Raw genomic sequence first — 15,348 nt, 5'->3', positions numbered from 1 at the left:
GCTGCCGCTGTGAATAACACTGAGGGCAGTAGTATCACATTGAGAATGATGACTCTGTTCTCCACACTCGTTGTCAACTGTGTTGCTGTCGCTAATCTGCGTTGAACTGCTCTGATGCGTCCAGCCCAATTTACATTCGTCAGCTCTCCGGTCCCCACTGCGTAACCCAGGTATCTTACCGTGTCTCCGTGCCGGACGACTGGAATTCCACAATAGTCCGTCTCCCGTACCGCCTTGTTCAGGAACAGCAGGTGGGTTTTGGTCGGTTGCACCCTGAGGCCTGATAGTCGGCCAAACTGCTCCACTATTTCCAATACTCGGGGCAATTGTTGCGCCTCCTGCAGGAACACCGTGGAGTCATCCACAAAGGCTGAGAAACTATGACGCTCGCCGTGACCTCCAGGCACTTGAATTCCTACTAATTCCTTATCCTGCCTTATTGCTAATGCCAATATTTCCGCTGCAAGAATAAACAGTAACGGGGCAAGTGGGCATCCTTGCCTGATGCCCGAGATCACCTCCTGAGGATCAGACAGTTCCCCATTCACCAGAAATCGTGCTGTTGTGCCAGCATGTAGTCGGCGCAACATATTCACAAACTCTTCTGAAAACCCGATTTTGATTAACGCTAGAAACAGGAATTCCCGAGAAGCCGTATCATAAGCTTTTCTGAAGTCCAGCAATAGGATCACCCTACTTTGAGCTGCTGCTAGTCCCGGTTCATCATTCGCTTGTGCTAGAATTGCTAGCATCATCATTACTGTCTTGAGCATCTGACGTCCATGCACGAATCCCTGTTGAGAGTCTCCCAAGTACCTTTTGCGTGTGGCGATCACTTTTGTGTACACCTTGTACCCTGTCTGTAGCAGAAATATTGGTCTGAAATTCATTGCATCACTTGAATCTCCTTTCTTCCTAAACGGAATTATCAATCCTTCCAGGAAGGATGGGGGTGGTTCTCCACCTTTCAGAAGCTCATTTCTTATTGCAACCATGGCTGGTACGAGTAGAGCTTGCGCGTCCTTGAAGAAGTCATTGTTGAGCCCATCTGCTCCCGCCGCTTTGTTCCGATTGAGAGCATCCACGGCTGCAGTAACCTCATCCTCTGTAATTGCCTTCGTGAGGGACTTGTTTTGCACGGGCGACACTCTCCTGTGCTCCGGTATCCTAACGAATTTATCAAATTCCTCCTCTAACCTGTCTGCCTTGTAATGATTGTGAATTACCCCCAGCGCTGATTTCCACTCTGATCCAAACCGATTAGCCGTTGATATTCCCCTTCCAAACGAGGAAATACCATAAACACTGGTAAGAATGGAGGCCAACACTGCACGTTTGAGACCAGCACCTTACCGAGACAGGACGCGCCAACAGGTTGCCTCGTCTGCCGGTGGCGGCGGTCGTCGTCACGCCACGACCAAAAATAGGACTACCAGGTAGTTACTACAGGTAGTCACTCAGAAAGAAATCCCCCCCCCCACTCGCATTTGGAAGGCCGCAAGGAAACGTGCTGAACCAGCAGTCCCACGCAGCCCGCGCTCACCCACGGAGTCGGCGCTGGGCCACGCGTCCACGGAGCCCGCGCTCACCCTGAAGCTCACGCAGCCCGCGCTCAGCCAGAAGCCCACGGAGCCCGCGCCGCCATGCGCTCTTCAAGTCCAGCTTTTCAGAAGGCGTGCGAGTTGCTGCGATCCTGCACGATATATACCGCAGGAGTGTGACGATTATTCTCGCTGGCGCAATGTCGACACCAAATATTGCGGGACCTCAAGCAGAACTGGTAAAAGAGATGAAGGGCGTGTGTTTGATTCTCGCTAGTTGTTATCTCTGATGCCATATCTGTGACCGGTGTTCATTCCATATGCAGCGCGTGGCCATTGACTCTCGGGCGTCCGGCCGGTTGCGTTCTTGCTTGCGCACATTTGCGCTTGTTGGTTCCCCGGTAGAACAGTGTCTCTCTACCAGTGGCGTCGAAACACCTACGGCGCCGAGAGCAAACAGCAGATGAACGCACGACCCGTGCTTCATGTTAAAGCAGCATGGGCAAGTCCGAGCTTCAGTGTCCACTTCCCATCCACACAGTGGCATGTCCAAGCGTTCCATCCTGGCCGTATCGGAGTTCAGCTGCGCTGTGGCGGGGTGGTTTTCGCGCGACCGGCGCTCGAGATCATCAAATACGTGGGTGGCAGGAAGTACCATGACGCGGATGGAGCTGGTGGTGGTCCGTGACGGCGCGTCAGCAAGAAGAGATGTGATGCTTCCTCGCTGGAACACCTTCTCGTACAGAAGTCCATCGCGGGTCAGAGCCCGAGCTCGCCTGGCAAGACGGTCCGAGAACGTGGTCGTCGTTGCAAATGGCTTCGCCCGCACACTCTCGCCACCACAGAGGATCATTAGCTGGTCCACCAGCGCGCCGACCTTCAATCGCCGACGCATGGTGACATCACGCTTGATGGCCGCATTGAACGTCTCGCACGGGTTGGTGGTGGTGGTGTACCCGCTGGCCGTGTGGAAACACTGCCACCGCCAAACCTTCTCGTTCAGCCACACCTTCTCGAAGTACGCTCTAATCCAACGATCTGCACCCAGTTGCTCCATTCTGCTTTCACCTCTGCAAGCTTCTTGTTGAACTCAGTCTCGGTGCTCGTAAAATGAAGCTCGTGTAGGTGACGCAACACCATGGCTGCGACGCTGGACTCTAGGCAGCGAGTCTTCTCGTATACTTTTTTCGCAACATGAAAAAAGCACATTAGAAAGCGAAACGCGCTGTTGATGCTGAAGGCGTCCTGCAGCGCAGCCCACTGCGCTAAGTCAGCATCGCCCATGGCATACTGCACGCACATGTCCTTGCCAGTCACCAGCTGATACACCCGACGCAAACTTGAGAGAACCTCTGTGTACTGCTCCTGCGTCTCTTAAGAGACCACAAAAAGAGCAACAAGGTGGAATTGCCGGGCTCTATCGGACACGCCGACCATCGCCACGGGGTATCCAACCTGAGAGAGTTTATACGTCGCATCGATATGCAGGATGAAAGACCCGGGATCGCGGTCGGCATTTTGCAGCAGCTTTTTCGTCGTGATGCCGACTACGAACGGGTCTTGATCGGTACCGTTACCGATAATGGGCCTCCCTTCGGTGTCATTGCGCCACGAAAACGTAAACGCAGACGAGTCTTCTTCGTGCCTGGTGTAGCCAGCATCACGGATCTTGAGGCGGACAGTCTTGAGCAAGTCGCAGCCCCCCAGCGTGCCCACGACCTAGATGTGGATGAAGCGCTGTACCGTTGCCAACGGCGGCGTATCAGCGTCATACAGGTTGAAGCGACGCATCAGCACGTGCCACGCGCGCAGCGGGCGAAGGCCCTTCGCGGCCCAGTCGCGAGCCACGTCCTTCATCGCTGAAGCCAGCTTTGGCTTCACCGCCGATTGGAGTGGCGAAAGGTGAGCGTGCAGCTCGTCGACATTTGCCACATTCAGTGTGCTACATGTTCTTACACGTCTCGCCAAGGGCAAGTTGCACCAGTCGTTCGCGCCTTGCATGCATCGCAGCTGCAGCGTAGGAGCTGCGTGCGCATCGAGTGGGGCGCTGCAACTGTGCAAATGCAGCATTGACCCAGGTCGCTCTTGCTGACCGTGAAGCTCTTGAACGTCTCCAACAGCATATCAGCGTCCGCACGGGGGAGCGCGATAGCGAGGTTGACCGAGGGAAGGTAGCGAGGCATCGCGGCGGCAGGTGGGTTGGTAGCTTGGTTAGCTTGGTTGGTAGCTTGGTTCGATGGAAGGAGGAATGGTGGACAAAGTGCATCTCGATCAGAGCTCCTGTTTCTATTGGATAAAAAACCGCGAAATAAAGCCAATCGATTGGCCAATACTTTGCGAAGTGCAGGGATTTTCCTTTCCGTGTCGGCGAGCGATTGGTGGTATTAAAGGGGCTCGTGGGGTGGTGGCCGTGAAAGCAGAGTGCTCGACGGATTTTAAAGTGCTGGTAGCACAGGTCGCATAGAGTTCGGTGTTAAGAGCTGGTCCTCCTTCCAAACGGATCCCCGTGGATGTGCTGAATGGTAGACACCGTTTGATATTTCTCCCAGTTGGAAATTCGTTTAAATCTCCATCTCAACTGCTCTCGGGACCTCTCCAGCCTTTGACCCATCCGAACTAAGTGTTCATCCTGGACGTCCGCTACGTTTTCTCGTAATAAGTCTTTTCGTGTGATCAAGTGCACTCTGTTCTGCGCCTTAATCTTCTTGACTAGCGCTCGTCGCCTTGTGGTCTCACGTGTTGTCAGTCGTTGGATGCACTCAACACACGTCCTCGTAGTACTGTCCCACGAACTTGCCGTGGCTTCCTTCCCGACCCCAGTCTCTGCCAAATCATGGAGGAGTTCGTCATGTATCCTTTCCTGCTTACTGGAGCAGTTTCTGCACGACGGGATCAACGACCGCACCGACCGCTACGGCGGCTCGGTCGAGAATCGCGCCCGCATCGTGTTTGAGGCGCTGGACGCGATGCTCGAGGTTATAGACTCGAGTCGCTTGGGTATCCGCTTCTCGCCGCACAGTCTGAGCTTCAGGCAGCGCGACTCCAACCCGGTTACGACTTACCAACACGTGCTGCAAAAGTTGAGTTCCTACGGCCTGGCGTATGTTCATTAATCGAGCTGCGTGGATTCTTCCTCCACGAGAGTCCGCATGCGCCAAAAGGCAGCATGGTGCATCTCTTCCGGCCCCTTTACGATGGCACTCTGATCACAGCTTCTGACTACGACCGCAGCTCGGCGATCAAGACCCTCGAGGACAGGGAAGCGGACTTGGTCGCCTTTTGGCCGCTACTTCATCTCGAACCCGGACCTCGTGAAACGCTTGAGGCTGGATGCGTCACTCAGCTTGTACAAGCCCAACACCTTTTACCTCCCGGGCGCTGCGGGGGTACCTTCCTGGAGGACACGCAGGAGTCGGCCGGCGTCTCCTCTTCGTGAAAGGTTGAGTTCACATTGCTCGGCGTGTGCTTCGTAGTACTTCTAGAAGTATACAGGATGCCTTGATCTTGATCAGAAGAACATGGGTTTCGGTAATGTCGGGATGGAATACCATTTCAATTGCCTCTCTTGGCAAACAAGGCTTCTTCGTCGTTTTGGTGTCAAACTTTCCCTTATACTTCATAACGCAGCATCACAAAGCAACGACTTTCGTTTACGCTGATCCAGGTAGGCCCCGCTGCTGCCTTGACCGGAAATAAGTGCTCTCCTCAGGAATAGCCGGAATCCAATAATTTGTTTACCCCAATTTCCACGAATGGACTGTGAAATATTGTGGCCACAACTGCAAATATTGTGACCACTACTGCAAATATTGTGAAATCGTTTCCAGGCTCGTGGACATGGACGCCGAACGGGAGCGCATCGAGCGCGCGCGCGCCAAGAACCTCGCGTACATCCGGCAGTAAGCGCTATACGAAGCTCAATGTCTGTCAGTTGTACTCATTCCAGCTGCAGACAGGACGAGCAGCAAGCGTCTCAAGCGGCGGACGAGCTGCTGAGCTCCGTCCTGACATCTCCTGCAGCCCAGTCGAGCGCCAAGCGATCCACTGGCAACAGCAGCGTCTACATCACAGGCCTGAGCACGTACATGGCCTGCAGACAGCTCGGTCGGTTTGCGTCCTGGTCTGTCCTTCTTCCGGTGGCTCACAGTGTGCTGCATTTGTGTCAGAGGGCGTGTGCTCCAAGATCGGCAAAGTGCGACGCGTCAAGTTCTACAAGGACGAGCGAGGAGGACTCAAGGTGGAATACAGAGGAAGCTGTGGACGGAGTATGGAGACTAATTGGTGGGGTTGACTGCAGGGCGACGCAGTGGTGACGTTTGCGTCGAGGACGACGATGGCCAAGGCCGTTGACAGGGTTAGCAACAGAGGCTTTTGTGGCTGGTGGGCATGTTGCTGATGAGCGCTCTTGTCCCGTGCAGTTGAACCACTTTGAAGTCAAGCCGGGCGTGATTATCACGTAGGTTGCAGTCTGCTGCTGGGGTAACTTCACTGAAGGTCTAACGTTTGACGTGAGAGGTTGGGCAATGCAGGGCGACGGAGGCAACGTTTTCGAGTAAAAAGAGTTCGAGTACGGAGGGAAGCAAGGCGGATGCAGGCACGAGTGATGTTGGTGTTCAGGAAGCTAAGCAGGGGTTGTCGGAAGTAGCAGCAGCGCCTGCGACGCTGAAGCCCTCGGAAGGTGACACAGCATGTCTGGACTTGCCATCGCGCTCCATCATTCTGAAGCATATTTGGGACCCGCTTGAAGGGAGTGATGCCGCATTCTTGGACGAGCTGGAAGACGACATGCGCGCGGAGTGTGGCAAACACGGAGCGGTGGAGCACGTGCAGATTGTAGCGGACGGGTCGGTGGTCGTACGCTTTGTAGAACTGAAAACTGCCGTAGTTTGCCTGAAAGTGATGAACGGGCGGTGGTTTGCTGGACGGCAGATCGAGGCGCAGTTTGATCAATCCACGACCGAGGATCCCGGCGATCCAGATACGAAGGTCGAAGCCTTCCTGGCCTCTCTTGGCGAGTGATGCGCAACATGCGGTAAGTTGATAGTACACAAGGCTCACGCACGCCGTAGCAAGGCACTGGCGAGGTTGCATTTAGTTTTCTTCTTACTGACGAGATTGGAAATACGCATCGAAAACGACGAAGCGGTTGGGCTGCGGGAAGTACTCCGTCAGGCCTGCGTGCTTCTTCAGGAAGGCGAAGAGCTTGGGCGATGGCCGGTCGTACGCTAGCTGTGCTGGTGCGACTCGCTCTTCCTGGAGAAGGTGCTGGAAGAGCTGGATCCCCACGCCGCGACGCTGCCAGGCCACGTCGACGTAGAAGTCAAGCACGCAGATCGGATCCACCTCGACGTACTCGCCTCTAGGGCTCTGTGTAGCAGCAGCAACAACAGTAACAACAGCGCAGGGTAAACACGCACGTCTCCACCATCCGGCACCACCAAGCGAGCCCCAAAATTTGTTACCATGTAGAACAGGTGCTTGATCCCGGTCTTCAAGAAACCCACGACGCCCTCCACGTCGTCCCTAGCCAGCGTCAATGCCTGCTGTGATGCCGCGGACGCCGCAAACAGATCGGCCGAGGTGATCTCATGGGAGAGCTTGGGCCTGCCGCAGGAATCGTCAATAAATGGCGATGGAAGTGATGGCCCATCGTTGGTGGTACATCGGATGGACAACGTACAATGGCCGACTTGCTCCCGAGAGTATCAACGACGTCGCTCAGCGCTGCCGACAATGGCCCGGGCGCGCGCACCACTTCAATCTGCATGGCGGTCGGCGCGAATTATACACAGCGCCAGCCGTTTTCGGGGTGTTACAGACGCTCCGTTTCTTAACCTCCCAGTCTGCGGTCGAGCATGGGCGCCGAGCTGTCCAAGCCAGCGGCGCTGCCGAACCCTTGCGCGGGCGAGATGCAGACCTACGTCAAGTGAGTGGCACGCGTCTGCTGATTCGGTGTAGCTGCCGATAGAATCCAGCGGAAGGAGGAGACTGAAAGTGTGTTCTTCCCTTCAGGTGCGTGGAAGCCAAGACCGCCGAGAGCGGAGGACTGCGCGACGGCGAGGAGTGCGAGGCGGAGAGCGAGGCCTATCGCGAGTGCAGACGGAAGGCCAAGGAGCTCCAGGCCGCCATCAACAAGTGAGCCCGTGACACCTTAGAAGCATGAGGGACAGACCACCGTCCATTGAACACAACATCGCAAACCATTTTCCCCTGTTCATACACCCGCCTTCTTGTCTATTGCTACCCCCATGTACTAGTACACTACCTACCTGCTCTCTTAGTGAGAGTCTCACTTCACTCGAAGCTCTTGCACCGAAAGTCTGTTGTTGTCCACGCGTCGGTTCGCGGGGTTGTTGGTCTCGTCGTCGCTGTACCCGAAGCTAGATGACGCCGTTTTGATGCCGTAGGCGTAGCTCTTGTCCACTGCATCTGCGGCATTGTTGCGCACCACACGCACCGTGCCCGCGCCTCGGGCCGACGAGTTGCTGACTCTGGACGACGAGGCGTAGGATGAGCGCGACGCCATGTGGTGGGGGCCGAGTCGCTGGCGGCGCTGGGACAGCACCTGGATGTCCTTGGGCATGAAGGCGTCCGGGATGAGTTGCTCCGAGTTGGACAGGATGGAGGCCACCGACGAGTCCGTGGCCGTCGACAGCGAGCGGCCGCGCTCGCCCGACGTCCGGTCCAAGTCGCTGCCAAAGTCTTTACGCTGGTAGTGCTGCGGGCGTAGAGTGCGTTAGGCTGCTGGGGATGTAGCAAAGAGATTAACACACGCGTACCAGTTGCGGGTCGTGGTTGCCGTCGCTGGCGCTCAGGCCACACATGGACAGCGCTGCGCCCATGGTCTGGCAAATCTGAAACTGAGCTCGTCGGGTTTCTGATCCCGCTTAAGTACGAGTCTGTGTCCAAAAATTAGAACTTGGCTTCCAAAACTATCACAGTACATCTAACGCAATATTACATGCTACTGCAATATTTGTGAATACGGGAACTGGATTTCCTCCACAGTCAAGCTTCTTCGAGATGGCCGTGCGAGTGCGCCGCTGGAGCGACGTGGAGGCGCGGCGGCGGCCGCTGCATCGCGCCGCGTACGCCAACAGCACGCCTAGCCCCGCGCCCGTGGCGCCCGCGTCGGCCGCGCCGGCCCCGTCCTCGGCCCACGTGCCGCTGGCCGTCATGGAGGACGCGCCCGAGTGCGTCATCTGCCTGGACGAGCTGGCGCTGGGCCGCGCGCTGTTCACGGCCGAGTGCGGCCACCGCTTCCACTTCAGCTGCCTACTGGAGAACGTCAACCACGACGAGGCCAACTCGGACAAGTGCCCGATCTGCCGCAAGGCGCAGACGCAATGGCCCGAGCAGACCGAGGGCCTGGTCAAGGCGCATCCATACTGTGAGTTTGTTATCAACCGCCTTCTGATATGTACAGACCACTTAGCTGTTATGTATGTCGTGCTATTTAACGGACAGGTACAAACTGCGGTAAGCGCGGGTCAGGAGGACAGTTCTGCGACGGATGTGGACAGTCGCTGGCCCACACGCCCACGGCCCAGGAACGCGCTCGGGCGGCGGCCGCAGCGGCCGCGGCAAGGAGCAACGTGGTGGTGGAGTGCCCCACGTGCCGCATCCGCTGCCTCGTGAGCACCACGGCGCGCGGCACGCTGCAGTGCCCCAACGGACACTTGTTCCAGCTGCGCATGCCGCCAAGCACGGGCAACTCGCAGGGGCTCAGACAGAGCTTCAATGGTGGCGCGCCCATGACGTCCGGGCCCAGACCCATCATGCGCCAATGCCCTACGTGCTACACGCGCGTGCAGATGCCTCCGGGCAGTCAGGCCGGCCAGTACATGTGTCCCCACGGCCACACGTTTTACTTTTCCCCGTTCCAATAGATTGATGCGCGTTTCACTGCTCGCTTCGAGTTGACTTTTGTATTCAAGAAGGTAAGGAAGGGACTAACGTGCGAGTAGTGGGTCTTACGTGTCGTACGTCTGCGCTTGGGAGATCAGCATCTCGCCGGAGAGGAACGCGTCGGCGCGGTGCAGAGTGTTTCGCGACGACAGATCTACTGGGTACTTGTACATTTCAGCGGTGAGAGGCGCGCTGTTGGCCGTGCGCTGGTCGACTTGCAGGTACGTCCAGCACTCGGGGACTAACACGCTGGCACCAAGAGTTGGAGACGTAACACCGTCATTCGTTGGCGAGACGGACGAAGTGCTGGTACTGGCAAGCTCGATTACGACGCAGGCTGCGTGTGGCAAGTTCTCTAACGGCGTCTGCATGTGCCACGTGAAGCCCCAGAGGAGCGCGTTGGAGGCTGCCACAGGCTGTACGGATACTTGCTGCCTCATCTCGACGAGATTGCGCTGTCCGTCCATTACGGAGATGACGATGCGCGGCCTTCGACTACCCAGTGATGCCGCATCGTTCAGTCCGATGAGCTCGACGAAAAGCGACACGTACGAGCTGTGGCGCACTTTACCCGGCTGCTTGATCAAGAAAAGCAACGGTAGCTCTTCCTCACTTGCACTCAAGCGCCGTGTTAGCTTGTTGGGTCGCTTCAGTAGGGCTGCCAACAGCGAATTTGCCGTGCCACTAGGTGGCTGAGGAGCGTGTGAGATCCCTACGGATGCGCATGCAGCTGAAGAGATACTTGTGATAGCAGTCTTCGCCAACTCAGCCTTCAAGCAGCGTACCAGAATCAAATGCGGCTCAGAAAGCCCTGACGCTAGTGCCCCGCGGTCCAGCAGCAGCTTTGCCAGTACCAAGTGACCGGCTTGCAGCGCCAACTGCAGTGGTGTTTCCTGCCGTGTTGTCATCGCGTTGATATCGGCTCCATTCTCCAGCAGCCACTGCGTCGTCTTCACTAGCTCCAGCTCAGCATCCAGGAGTGACTTGGACTTAGAAGAGGCTGCGACGACGGTAACATCCAGCTGTATCTCACTGTTGGTATTGTTCGTGTTGTTGCCGCGATCATCATCTTCAATCGTCGCTAAAATCACGAGACTGTTGCAACTTGCGACCAAGTGCAGTGGCGTCTCCTGTCGCGGCGACGTACTTTGCAGATTGCAGGCCTCCTGGCGGGTCTGAAAGTCTACAAACTCAAGCTTGTTATTCTGGGCGGACCGGTGCATGGCAAACACGCGCGACTCGATGCTGCTTGGGATGCTGTTGCGCAAATGTGCGAGCCAGCACTGAATTTCAAGAGCACCCGATGCCGCGAAGTACAACCGACCCTCCTTGTTGCGCCCACACAGCAGTTGTGGAGAGTGCAGCTCGAAGGCGAAAGGCAAATCCACGCTTGTCTTCAGCAGAGCATTGGTCAAGTCGATCTGACGAGAACTGGGTCCAGCCAGCGTGGCCTTGCGGTCGCTCAGGTAGTAATCTAGCTGTGGACGATCGTGCTTATCCGCAGCTACACTGAGCACCACGTATCGACGCATCCAGCGGGAAGTTTCTCGCCGCTTGCGGAGAAAGCCACTGAAGACCACAGTTCGCTCCACCTCTGTGGTTTCAGGCTCCCCGTCTTCTTGCTGGTTCCCAGTATGATCCGATAGTATCGCTGTATTGGCATCCACCTGCTCCGGTCCCTCAGTAGAGCTCGTTTTGACAGTTTGCTCTGGTGCTTTACGGGTTGACGAGATGGGATTACGAGCTCGTGTGGCTGTCAATTCTGTTGTCTGTAGCGCAAGGAATTTCACCATTGCATGCTGGCCGTAGGTGCACGCCTCGTGGAGCGCGGTAAATCCGCGGCCGTTCTTGAGTCCAAGTAACTCTTCGTTGGAGCGCTCAGTGAGCATGTACTTTACGACATGGAAATCACCGCATGCTGCCGCTTCGTGGAACAGCGAGTTGTAGCCGAAGGTTCGTGGCTGCAACGTAAAGAAAATATCCGGGTAGCTCCGCAGCTTGGCCATTCGTCGGTCCGATTCCTCCATGCGTGTGTGCTGTGTCCAGGACGAAGAAGTGATACCGCTGCCTGGTGCTGCGGCATTTGATCCTCGATATGCAAAGACGCTAGCAACCTCTGCTTCCCAACGAACTCGCCGATGATGCGACCGCCACGACTTCTGAATGCGTCTTGACGCGGTACGAACACGCCGGAATCGCCGGCAAAGCAACCAGCTCGTTACACAGTACTGAAGCGTTCGAGTACTTTGCTTCAGCGAGACGTAGCGGCACCTCGCGATCCAGCCGATCACAGCGTGCTGAAGGCAAGCCACCGCAGCTTTTCGGACGTTAAATATCTGTCGTGCGGTACGCTGACGGCGTAGACTCTGGACGCAGACGAGAGCTCTACGTAGCGCGACAAAGCGACTCCGGGCTTCCCACTTGCGAACCATCGCTTGTGTTTTCACGATGCAGGCTTTGAGCTTTCTAAAGCGCCTTCGCTGCAAAACCTGGCGTGTAAATGCTGCCAATACGATTGCTGCCTTCTTCTCGCTCAGGAATCGACGACGCTGGGTACGAGCCCGGTACTTCGTTTGGACACGAACTGCTGCTCGTCGCTGGATCAAGAAAGTTCGACGATGCACATGCATGCGCTGCCACGACTGCAGCCTGAGTGTAGCGCGAGCGCGCATCTTTCGCTCTCGCTCAGCTGCAGTGCGCAACATGAATCCTCGAACATGACGCTGAATCTCAGTTGCGGCCCGCGTGGACTTGACAAAGCGCAGGAACTTGCAGCGCGTAACATATCGCCGTGACGCGCGTGTCAGAACGATAGCAGCACGCTTCTTCTTGTGGAACAGTGCGTGCAATCGGAAGCCACGGAAGCGGGCTTGAATCTGGATGGCAGCTCTCCGCTGTTTCAAAAACTTCACACGTTGTACTCGCATCCGCCACAGCGCTTGCCAGTGTAACGTCGCTCGACGCAGCAAGTGGAATTTCTTGAAGGCTAGTCGGGAACGCACCAGCTTGGACTGCAGAATCACAATGCTCTCTAGTCGAAGTGTGGCCAATGACGCCTCGAGCCGCTCAACCTGACCGTAACGCAGGAAAATCTCGTTCTTGCCCATGGCAAAAATTTGTCGAGCTGGTGGTCGAGTGGGCTTTGCATCAGCCTCATCCTTCTCAACCTCAGGCGATTCGTCGTCTTCCTTTGTCGGGTCACTTTCTCGTTCGAGTTCCTTATCCTTGAGCCACTCACGGGCGATTGCTTCACAAGCCTCACGAGTTTTGCTGGAATTGCCTCTCGTAGCTGCTACGCCATACTTTGCGGTCGCCAGTGGCCAAAAGAGCTCGTAGAAGACGTTGAACTGTTTGCGGATTGGGAACCCCTCCTGGCGAATTCGTACAACCTCCAGCACACCGCTGTACACGAGCTGGTCGCGCACGAGTTCACAGCTGAAACCACCCGGAAACTTCAGGTTGTTTGGCTTGATGCATTTGATGTAGCTGGGAGACGTGCTCCACAGAACCTCCATGAGCTCAGCCAGCTGCGTGCGGAAGCGACTCGATACGGTAGTCGTGCCAGTGAGCGATGCACTCTGTGTGCGCCTGTGCATTGCTCCAATTGGCGTCGTTGGCCCTCCACGTTTTTTGCCGCGCCACCGATTGCCGCCGCAGCGGGGACGTTAAACATGGTTTGCAGAAGCGGCTGCGAGCTACGACGCAGCAGGTCCAGCAAGTCTTCGTGCAGATTGTCGGTGTTTTTGGCGATGAAGTCGTGGATGTCATAGATGACATCCCCTGCGTAGTGGCGAATGATGAACTCGTCGCACTCGAAGCGCGGCTTGGCGTAGCTCGAGTGCTTCTCGAGGTGGTTTCCGTGGTAGATCGTGAGCAGTTGCTTATCCGTGGTCTTGCGCTTGAGCAGCATCTGCTCCTCGAGTAGTGGCAACAATCCGAGCGGCGGTTTCTGGATCAAGTCGAGACATCGCTGGTTGTCCTGAAATTCCACAGGGGACACTGCGATGCCCTCGCGAGCGTATCGCTCCTGCTCCAGCACAAACACGTGCTTGTTGAACTGCTGCTGCAGTGTTTCATTTGTGAAATTGATGCACAACTGCTCGAGGCTGTTGCGCTTCATCACCTCGAACCCGAAGATATCGAGAATTCCGATGAACGGAGCCACGGATGGCGCCGTTGCGCCGCGCGACTTTGGCGTCTTTTTGTCGGCACCGGCTGTAGGAGGGATAAGGGATGTCTGCTGTTTGGCACAGGCATTGATACGCGCGATCACATGGTGGAAAAGCTCGCCGTACAGATATTTGCAGAAAGCATCCATGGCATTCTTGGCCTGCTCAGGGGTGAGCTTGATCTCCAGAATACTGCCGCGACCGGTAACGGTGGTTTGTGTTACCATCTTGTTGGCGAACTCCGTAGCGTCGACACCCAGCAGCATCGCTACATGCTCAAGGTTCACACCAGCATCACATTCTGGGAACACAACTCTGGTTGGCTCGTCCTCTCGACGATCATCTCCATTGCTGTTATCTTGTGTTGTCGAGCTTTCGAATTGCACGTTGCCGAGGTGAAGAATGGCTGCCAGAAGCTCGAACATAGGGCGCTGGAAACTGGCGCTGTCCATTCCAAGCTGCTCCAGACACCGTCGGAGCTGATCAAACTCGGTGGCATCGTCCACTCCGTCCACCTCGACACAATCTCCACGGGTGAGGTACGTGTAGTTCCACACGTCGTTCCGCAGCAGTAGTGGCCGATCGGAGTCTGCAGGGTCTGACGTTGTATTCGTCAATGAATCAAGCCCCGCTAGCAACTGGTAGAAGATGTGGTAGTTGCGCTCGTTAGCTTCCGGGCGTACGAGTCTCGTCTTCTCCAGCAGAAAGTGGCGGATCGAGACCCCGGCCATGCGGCCTTCGCTGCTGTAGTGGATCTGGATATACTTGCCGAAACGACTCGAGTTGTCATTGCGCGAAGTCTTGGCGTTGCCGAACGACTCGAGGATTAAGTTGGAGAGCACGACGCACTCCTCGATCTGCTCGTGAACACCTGCAGCAGCAGCTGCCGCCTTTCCGGTACTAGTGCTGGCGACGTGCTTGCTCGCTGTGGCGAGGTACTTCATGATGTACTTGGAAGCCTCCGTCTTGCCGGCACCGCTTTCTCCGCTGATGACAATCGACTGTGGAGCGCCAGAGCCCGGGACGACGCCTTTCATGCCTGTGTACGCCTTCTCCGCGATCGAAAACAAATGTGGCGGCGCACTGCTGTCGCTGTTTGAGCCGTCTCCAGTGGCCGTAGCAGCTTCCTGACGGTTGTTCATGAAGCCGACGACGTCATACAGCAGCGGAATAGATTTGTACGGGTTGATCGAGAGCAAAATGTCTGCTGTGAACGTGTAGATCTGGTCCCGCTCGAAGCGCTGGCGCAGCACATTGAGCAGCGGCGCCTCGTGCATGTTGTTCATGAGCGCCACGTCGGTGTGGTCGACGATGTGCGAGGCGTCGAAGGTAAAGAGCTGGTCCATTCGCAGGGTTTGCACCTGCTCGTCCGCTGCATCGGGAAGGTACACCTGCGCTGTCCGCCTGTCTTCGGCGATGGTTTGCACCTCGCCGATGCGCCAGAGCACTTTGGCGTCTGCCACCCACACTTTGGCGCCGATCTGCAGGTGCTTGGCGTCGATCTGTCCGAGCACGGGGCGTCCTGCATGGTTGGCGTTGTTGCTCTGCTGCTGGTTGCTGCTGCTGGGGCTGTCGACGCCCTTTCCGAGCGTCTTGGAGCTCGGTGGGCGAGTAGAGATCGTCGGGGGCGTTCGTCGCGCGAGCATCGTGGCAGATCCACCCTCTGCGATCGAAGGTGCGCCAAGCTTGGGGCAGGGCTCGAGTGCTGTAGTGGCGCCCCTTGAAGAGCC

General features: G+C 56.5%; 5 protein-coding genes across 5 annotated transcripts; 2 read left to right on the top strand and 3 right to left on the bottom strand.

Moving 5' to 3' along the window:
• Positions 1 to 5,378: 5,378 nt before the first annotated feature.
• Positions 5,379 to 6,560, top strand: KRP23_11236 (uncharacterized protein; the record flags this gene model as incomplete). Its single annotated transcript, XM_067881766.1, has 8 exons — positions 5,379 to 5,440; positions 5,494 to 5,645; positions 5,708 to 5,778; positions 5,839 to 5,895; positions 5,960 to 5,997; positions 6,071 to 6,219; positions 6,289 to 6,395; positions 6,471 to 6,560. 8 exons carry the CDS (start codon positions 5,379 to 5,381, stop codon positions 6,558 to 6,560), a joined length of 726 nt encoding a protein of 241 aa, XP_067741048.1.
• An 84-nt stretch (positions 6,561 to 6,644) lies between these two features.
• On the bottom strand, positions 6,645 to 7,006 carry KRP23_11235 (Alpha-tubulin N-acetyltransferase; the record flags this gene model as incomplete). The annotated part of the gene is made up of 2 exons (XM_067881765.1): positions 6,645 to 6,908; positions 7,004 to 7,006. The coding sequence occupies 2 exons, from the start codon at positions 7,004 to 7,006 to the stop codon at positions 6,645 to 6,647; spliced, it is 267 nt and encodes an 88-aa protein (XP_067741047.1).
• An 824-nt stretch (positions 7,007 to 7,830) lies between these two features.
• On the bottom strand, positions 7,831 to 8,383 carry KRP23_11234 (uncharacterized protein; the record flags this gene model as incomplete). The annotated part of the gene is made up of 2 exons (XM_067881763.1): positions 7,831 to 8,259; positions 8,321 to 8,383. 2 exons carry the CDS (start codon positions 8,381 to 8,383, stop codon positions 7,831 to 7,833), a joined length of 492 nt encoding a protein of 163 aa, XP_067741046.1.
• A 181-nt stretch (positions 8,384 to 8,564) lies between these two features.
• KRP23_11233 (uncharacterized protein) lies at positions 8,565 to 9,430 on the top strand (the record flags this gene model as incomplete). The annotated part of the gene is made up of 2 exons (XM_067881762.1): positions 8,565 to 8,931; positions 9,009 to 9,430. The coding sequence occupies 2 exons, from the start codon at positions 8,565 to 8,567 to the stop codon at positions 9,428 to 9,430; spliced, it is 789 nt and encodes a 262-aa protein (XP_067741045.1).
• Positions 9,431 to 9,514: 84 nt separating this feature from the next.
• KRP23_11232 (Myosin-12) lies at positions 9,515 to 15,264 on the bottom strand (the record flags this gene model as incomplete). Its single annotated transcript, XM_067881761.1, has 2 exons — positions 9,515 to 13,037; positions 13,121 to 15,264. 2 exons carry the CDS (start codon positions 15,262 to 15,264, stop codon positions 9,515 to 9,517), a joined length of 5,667 nt encoding a protein of 1,888 aa, XP_067741044.1.
• Between the last annotated feature and the right edge of the window lie 84 nt (positions 15,265 to 15,348).

The sequence above is a fragment of the Phytophthora ramorum genome (genome assembly GCF_020800215.1).
Source record: "Phytophthora ramorum isolate Pr-102 chromosome Unknown Phyram_PR-102_s0011, whole genome shotgun sequence".
In the NCBI taxonomy this organism is placed as follows: Eukaryota; Oomycota; class Peronosporomycetes; order Peronosporales; family Peronosporaceae; genus Phytophthora; species Phytophthora ramorum.
This window is presented reverse-complemented; position numbering and strand designations above follow the sequence as displayed.